Source organism: Manacus vitellinus, unplaced genomic scaffold (assembly GCF_001715985.3).
Source record: "Manacus vitellinus isolate BGI_N305 unplaced genomic scaffold, ASM171598v3 scaffold_32_pilon, whole genome shotgun sequence".
Lineage (NCBI taxonomy): Eukaryota > Metazoa > Chordata > Aves > Passeriformes > Pipridae > Manacus > Manacus vitellinus.
The window spans coordinates 4,164,080-4,172,116 of NW_021940460.1; the positions used below are offsets into that span (position 1 = coordinate 4,164,080).

The following is an 8,037-nucleotide window of genomic DNA, read 5'->3' on the forward strand; positions in this document are numbered from 1 at the left end:
GGGGCCAGGGGAGGGTTCCTCCATCTGTGCTGTGTGGCTGGGAGCTCGTTTGCTCTCTCCACCTCAGTGCTTTCCCTGCCCAAAAACACCAGGAGCTTTGTCCCACCAGTCCAGGAGCTTTGTCCCACAGGATCATTTATGGTCTTGGACACCTTCATCCATGATTCCAGGTGCAGAGCCCCCATGTCCAGTGCCTTGGGAGCTGCTCTGTGTTACTGTTCTGCCACAAGCAGAGCTGGTCCTGGTTTGGGATGGGTGATCCCAGCTCTGTGTGGGATGGCACTGGCAGGGGAGGCAGGATCCTTTCTGCCCCAGGGGATGGGGATCTCAGTCAGCATAAGAACTTTTCCAGAGGCAGGAGAGCTGTGCTGGGGGATCCTGCTGGGAGCACCACTGTGTCCAGTGTCCAGCAGGGAGACTGGAAAGCAGATAGTGGAGGTTTTGTGTGTAAATATAACTTAGTTTGGGTGCCAAACTTCCCTGCTTTACCAGGGCACATTTCCAGTGGAGTTTGCTGAGCACAGCAGTGGAAGGGATTCCTTTCTGGCCCAGAGCCTCCCACAGAAGACCATGCTCTGCTCAAGTCCCTCCCAAGCTGAATTAACCTGGATTATCCCATGACCCTGTTGCTCTGAATGCAGCCTTCCATAGGATGAGGGAAGGAAAGCAGCTGGACAGTTGCTGCCTTTCTCCTCCCCTTCCTGAAGAAAAGCCATGTACTGTCAGAGCTGCTGCTCACAGACGCCCAGGCCCTCAGTCAGTAACCACAAGCCATCAATCAAAGCTTTCCAAAAAAACCGTGTAAATTCAAGAAAAAAATAGATTGCAACTTCTGAGGGTGTCATTCAGATCCTCTGTGCCGTATTTTTGCTGCTGTTTCCAATTTCTTGGCCTGTTCTAATTTAAGTCTCTTGTTCCACTCGGTGTTGGATCTCTGACCCTGTGTGTGCTCTGCTATGACTCAAGCATGATGTAAATGCACTCAGAACTGTAACAGCACGTGGCTGTTACACTGTAAATATGTACCATGAAGAGAGAGGCTATTTTTTGCATGCTTTTGTACTGTAGAACTGAGGAGAAAATGACAATAAAGTCCACAGAGATGACACTGGGTCTAAGTGCAGTTCCTGAAGCAGGGCTGGGTGATGCTCTCGTGTTCTCTCTGCTGCTTAAACCTTCTCTGTGCTTTTAGCTACAGCAGAGAGGGGCTTGGAGGCCTTCCTTTCATCCCCCTTTCCCTCTTGGGCTTTTCCTGGATGAAGAGGCTCAGGGACACATCGTGCTCAGGTGACACATCCCCAAACTGTTACAGCCTCCTGCTGCAATGGGGCTGGGGAAGTTTTCATGCCTTAATTCCATTTACTTCCAAAGAAACGTGCAGTTTGCTTTGAAGAGGGGTTGGGGCTGGTCTGGGTTAGAACTCACATGGCTTCGTTGTGGAAATCACAGCAAATCCTGGGTTTTTCTGGTGCCATGGGACAGGACTGGCTGGCTGACCCCACACAGCTCCAGGGACCTTCCTCCAGGACAGGCTTCCAGGGGCACTGCACTCCTCTTGTTCTTGTATTACCAAAAAGGAAAAAAAAAAGGTGAAGGTATCTGCTTTTATTCCCTGTCGTTGTTGGAGAGCTGGGAGAGCTGGGGGTGTTCACCCAGAGAAGAGAAGGCTCCAGGGAGACCTGAGAGCCCCTTCCAGGGCATAAAGGGGCTCCAGGAGAGCTGGAGAGGGACTGGGGACAAGGGATGGAGGGACAGGACAAGGGGGAGTGGCTTCAAACTGACAGAGTGCAGGGTTAGTTGGGATATTGGGAAGAAATTCTTCCCTGTGAGGGTGGTGAGACCCTGGCACAGGTTGCCCAGAGAAAACTCTGGCTACCCCATCCCTGGAGATGTTTGGGGCCAGATTGGACAAGGCTTGGAGCAACCTGGGCTAGTGGAAGGTGTCCCTGCCCATGGCAGGGGGTGGAACAAGATGGGCTTTAAGGTCCCTTCCCACCCAAACCATGCTGGGATTGTGTGTTCTGCCCAAACACACAGTGATCCCAATAACTGTTGGTGCCAAAACCACCTGTTAATTGGGGGCTGTACAAATTGCTGGCAACCACCACCACAAAAGGAAGGAAAACAGCTCCCTAAGAGGGACCAGCAGAGGCTCAGGTGGGAAATGGGGACATGGAGGGCACCTTACTGAACAAGCATTTCCCTGGGTTAATGCTGTTTTTTCCCACTCCAGGTGGATCCATACCCCACTATTTTGTCAGGGGGGAAATAAAATACTGAAGGCATCTAATTGCTGGTTCCCCAGGGATGCAGTGTCCTGGTGGGGTCACATCAGTGTCACCACTGCACATCCAGCCCCGAGACACAGTCAGTGACGTGCCCCACAGGGCCACTTAATGCCCCCTGAGGTTTGTGGTCATTTAGGATCTTGCTGGGGACTCGATTTGGGATTGGATCCAGCCAGGTAAGTGGCTTGGAAAGCTGCTCCCCCCTCATTTTCTTGCAAATCAAAATGGATTTCTTGAGCAGTAAATTATAATTTCGTGCTTATTATAATATTCATTAAGAGCTGCCATCTGCTGTAGCATTATACCAAATACTAATTATTGGAAATTAAGGTGACAGGAGGGAATAATACCCTGAATTGTGGAAGTGGGAGTAATAAGAGCCCAGGAGGGATAAGCAGGCAAAGCAGTGGGAGAATTTCCTTTCAGGTGGGAAAGCAGAGGTAATAAAATCCCCAGGAGCAGGGGAGCTGGAGGCACAGCTGCCTGGGCAAGGGGCACACAGGGGGTGTGGGTGCAGGGGAGCTGCTGGGGTCCAAAGTGTTCAGTTTTGGGGCAGGATCCATCCAGGGAAATGGCCTCCAAAGACTCCATCTTACCTTGATGTTATTCCTCTAATTTTTTACTTAGTTTATTATGATTTTTTTTCCCTCTTCAGGCTGAAATTAAATTTCCTACAATGATTTCGTAGCAGCCCTGGTCTAGTGGAAGGTGTCCCTGCCCATGGCAGGGAGATTGGAGTGGATGATCTTTGAGGTCCCTTCCAAGCCAAACCCAACTGCAGCGTGGGCAGGATGAGTGCAGGGCAGGAGGAATGGCCAGGGAAGGAGCCAAAGCCATACAGGGCTGTGTGAGAGACATAATTTTTCCTGTCCCCAGCAAAGGGGAATCATAAACTTCACCCTTTATGGTTTTCCATGCTGCTCCACATCGAGCACAGCTGCCTCCAAGGCTTCCCTCCAGCAGAACCCCTTTAATCCCATTCCCTCTTTCCTGTGGCTCAATTAGGGGGGAAAAAAAAATTAATCTTATTTATGAAAGTGATTCCTTTGTTGCCAAACATTTCCATGTTTTTTTTCTTTTCTTCTCCTTGAGCAGGAAAAAGCATTTAGAGTGTTCTCCTCTAAAGCAGTTTCCAGGGAGGTCCAGCAAACAGGGCCAGGAGCCATCAGCAGCCAAGCCCCCACCGAGTTTCCTCGCTTGAGCAAATCACTGGTTTGCCACTAATGGGAGCTGAATGCCCATTTTCTGTGCCCCATTTATTTTATTGCCAGCTCTGGGGGGCAGGGGGAGGCGGCCCCGGGGGCAGCTCTCCGGAAATCCCAGCCGGGGCACTCGGTGTGTTCCCTCCCCCCCGATTTCACGGTGTGTGATGTGCAAACACATTAGGGGCTCGCTGCTGCTCTCACCAGCTGGGATAACTCCCAGCACCCAGCTGTCTCTGCCTCCCTGCCTGTCCGTCTCGATTAGTTTTTGTTTGGAGGTTCCACGTGGTTGTTCAGGAGGGGAGATGCTCTTGCTCAGTCTGTGCCGGCCAAAATCCCCGTGAAAGAAAAATTTTTTGGAATAACGTGGGTTTTTTTTCATCATTATAATGAAAAATTATCGTTTTCCCCCGTCCTGTTGGTCACTCCAGCCCTGCTGGGGGATGGGGATGGGAATGGGAGCCCCTGGGATGGCAAAGGCAGGAGCTGACCCACTGCCAGCTTGAGGTGAAGCAATTAAAGTGTGTGGCTGCCACCAGCATTTCCTGCCTGTAATTAAAGCTTTTAATGAGGAGGCATATGGTAACCCCCCCCTCCCCCAGCCCCAGGCTGGCGTTTTTCCAGGTGTGGGTTCATTAACGGCTGCTAATTACACCATCACTCAGTGTCTAAGTCAAGGAGGGCTGCATTGCCCAGCCCTGAGTGCTCCAACAGGCTGTGAAAGCTGCCAGAAGTATTCTTGGGTTTATTCTTCTCTTTCCCCCTTATACTGAGTACTGAACCCCAGGGGTCTGCAGGGCATTTTGGGGACACCACCATCCCTGGGACACAGTGCTGGCCCCTACCCTGTTTCACCTGACCTGCTGCAAATCCAGCTGCAAATGCTTTTATTCCTTGGGGCGGGTTGTGCTGGAAGCCTGATAGTCCCGGTAGCCACTGGGGCTCAAAGCTGTTCCCCACCCAAAGGTGGATCCAGCTGCCAGGACACAGCCAGCCCCATGGAGTTTTGGGGCTCCTGCATGTCCCTGGATCAGGACTGTGTGTTATCCTGTAGGAAAACCAGTGGCTTTGTTCCCCTCAGACCCCAGCTCTGCTAAGGGGGTTTCCTTGGAGGAAGAGCCCAACAATGAGGCTGTTTCCCCTGCAAATGGCTCTTGGTAACATTTTAACAACAGCTGGTTGTGTTTCTTACCTCGGGTGTTACAAAGCACCTCATTCCCAGCCTGGTGCTCTGAATCTTCCGGCTCTGCACAAGCAGGGAGAGAAAAGGAGCATTAAAATCATCCAGGTGGAAGTTCTCCCCTTCCTTTCCAAGCCAGCCCCAGGTACTGCTCCTGCAACAACCTGGTGCCAGCTGTCCCTGCTGCCTTGTGCCTGTGCTGCTGCCACTGATGGGATGTGTGCCATGGGCACTGCTGCTCCAGCACTCTGGATCTGCCTCTGGAGGGATGGGAGCCTGTGGAGAGCGGGACAACGGCAGACAGGAGGATGGATCCGAGGTATGTGGGGCTGCTCAGAGAGGTCTGAACCTTGAGGGACACCAAAAACACATGGATGTGATTTGGGGTTGGAAATGCTTCACCAGTCCCATGGGAAATGTGGATGTGGCACTTGGGGACATGGTCGGTGGTGGCCGTGGCAGCGCTGGTCGGACTCAGTGATCCCAGAGGGTTTTTCCAGCCCCAGCAATCCTGTGGTTCCACAAGGCTGCTGCCTGAGGGTGGTGGGTCCTGGCCAAAGGTGCCTCCAGCACCGCTCCAGGAGCATCAGGATATAATTTATTGTGAAATATTTAATTGTGGTGACCAGAGTGACAAGAGCGCACGTGGCAGGACGTCACTTCTGGGAGCAGGTAGGAAGGGGCATTCCCAGGAGGGTGAGAGGCTGGTGTGGGTGCATTTCCACAGCAGGAGGGTGGGATGTTCAGTATCAGATTTAGTTTTTGTCATATTTCCCTGTTTGATGATACAGAGGCAAACCAAAATCCCAGGGGTCAGGTGGTGGGTGCAGTCAGGCACAGCCCAGCACAACCATCATGCCCAGTCCTCCCCTCTCCCCCACCCTTCCAGCTGGGAGGAATGGGCTGGGAAGGACCCTGGCAGGGTGGGAGCTGCTGGGGCAGGAGAGGAGAAAAGAGTGAAAATGGAAATAATTCCTCTTGTAAAGGAAAATACAGCGTTGGAGGGTATGAACTCAGTAGGATCCAGTTTCCTGCAAACACGTGGGTGGTCACTCCTGGCAGGAAACACCCAGGAAAAGTGTCTCCTGTTAATTAAGGATAAAAAAACTGATTCCTCTGAGGAGACACGATCATTGTTGGTGTCCAGGAAAGTTACACAGCGAGGGAAAAACAGCCCAAGCCTTTGTGGAGCCGAGCCCTGGGCCAGGCTGCTGGTGCCCTCTGCTGCCAAGTGAGATCTTCTGCATGTTCCTCTGCCCAATTTAGCGTTAAATGAAACAATATCTACATATCTGCAGTCAATTTACAGACAGCATTTCTTGATTTTGCAACAAAACTGACGGTAATGGTGGAAAAAGACACAATTTTTGCAGTGAGATTCTCTACAGTGGATGTTGCATTAATCACATTTTTCTACTCTTCAGGTTAGGGAACACTGGGTAACTTTGAAGTCATTAAGTTGTTTTCTAAAAAAAGCAAGTCAATTTTAACCTTATTCCCTATTTTTTTTCTCCCCTGAACAATAATTTCCACACACACCAACATTCCTGCAGAGGTTTGGAGCTCAAGATCAGACATTAATTCCCTCTGTGAGGATCTGAGGACTGGCTGCTGAGTCATTTTTTATTGCATGAACTCACAAGTCTCCAGTCCCACACCAAGGCAATAACGGTTCAAGACACTGGTTTTATCCACCTGAGGTCTTCAGAAGTCAGGGAAGAAAGAATTCCAAAGTGTATTTTATGTCTTTAATACGTTTTTTTTTTATTGCAGTCACTCCAAACCATTCATAAGTTTATTGCCTTTTAAACCTCTATGCTAATAAAGTAGAAATTAATATTGATATGATGATAGGATTAAACAGGAGATAAAAACCTGCTATGGAAGGATGCACAGACTGTCAGGGATTTTGAATTATGTACAGAGAGAACAAGCTTCGTTAAGGGAGTTCAAAGAACTCCAGCTCATCAGTCTTCACAACAATTTCACAGGAAAATTTGATTAAACATGAACATAAAGACCTCAGCTATTCAGTAGAAAAAGGACACTGGGAAACAAAAATAAAAACAAACCAACAAAATATATCTGCAAAGCAACATAAGCTCAAGTAGGTGCTCATTTCCTCCAGTGGCTTCCCTGGAGGGAAACACAAGTTCCCTCTCTGCAAGCACACGTGGAGTGGTGAGGAACCCTGAGATTCCAGAACCTGGGCTGAAATTCTGCTTGATGCCAACAGATCTCATCAGAGCCTTGCCAACAGCATCCCTGTGTTGTTCTCCTCCAGGCACTTCCTACTTGTTGGCTTTTCAAAAACAGGGAAAGGCACCACAGCCAGTGCCAGGCAACTCCTTGGGGAGCTGGAAAAGTCCTCATGTCCTCATGACACCATCACCTGCACTGCCATCAGACTGGGAACCCACCCAAACATTCCTGCAAGTCTTAATGAGACTGTTTTTTATAATCCTTAAAATAGGCACGTGCTGTGTTGTGTTCAAAGGTAACGTTCAGTGGCCAGGAAGACACCTTCACATCCAGGTTATCCAACCCAAAATTTATTCCAGATCACCAATCTGAGTTACATTTTATAGGATTTCTTCCCTAGGGAGTTCAACTTATAGTCCAGATCCTGGCAGGATGAGAGGAGTGAGGGAAAGACAAGCCTCTACCATTTAAGCAAGCTCTCTAAACGACTTCTGCTGCCTTTCCAGCATTTCCATTACAATAACTGCTCATGCTGCTCCATGTTTTTGCTCTTCTCCTTGACGTCTTTCAGCGCATCCTGCAGCTTCTTAGAGTTGTGTGTCAGGAAGGCCAGGCTCTCCTTGAAGTTGCCGATCCCGTGCTCCCTGCAGATGTTCTCAAGCCCATCAAAGCACTGCAAGATCTTCTCCAGCTCTGCCGTGACAGCCTTCTGCTCCTCCAGCTCGGCCCTCAGAGCCTCCCCCGCGGCCGCCTCGGCCCTGCACTGCTGCTGCAGCTGCTGCAGCTCCTCCTGCAGCGCCCGGAATTCCTCCTTGCCGTAGGGATACTGCTCGTGCACCCTGTCCTCGGGCAGCAGCACGTTCCTGGGGATGTTCAGCACCAGCTGCAGCAGCACCTCTTCCATCCTGCCGAAGAGTTTGTCGAAGTGGTCCTTCATGAAGAGCAGGAACTTCTCGGTGCATTTCCGGATCTGCGAAGGGCTGATCTGGCAGCCGGGGATCGCGTCCAGCTTCTTGAGGATCACGCCCTCCACCACCAGCATCATCTCGAACAGGTAGTCCTGGAAGGCGATGTAGAGGCGCAGCATGCACGTCTGGGGGGTGAACCCGAAGAACTGCGCCTCGTAGGCCATGGGATCCACCGACATGGCTGAGGGGAGCCGGGA

General features: G+C 50.7%; 1 protein-coding gene across 1 annotated transcript; it reads right to left on the reverse strand.

Annotated features, from left to right (window-relative positions):
- Window positions 1–6,433: 6,433 nt before the first annotated feature.
- MIS12 (MIS12 kinetochore complex component) lies at window positions 6,434–8,028 on the reverse strand. Its single transcript, XM_018076603.3, has one exon. It carries the CDS (start codon window positions 8,017–8,019, stop codon window positions 7,387–7,389), a length of 633 nt encoding a protein of 210 aa, XP_017932092.3. The 5' UTR covers window positions 8,020–8,028; the 3' UTR covers window positions 6,434–7,386.
- Window positions 8,029–8,037: the final 9 nt, after the last annotated feature.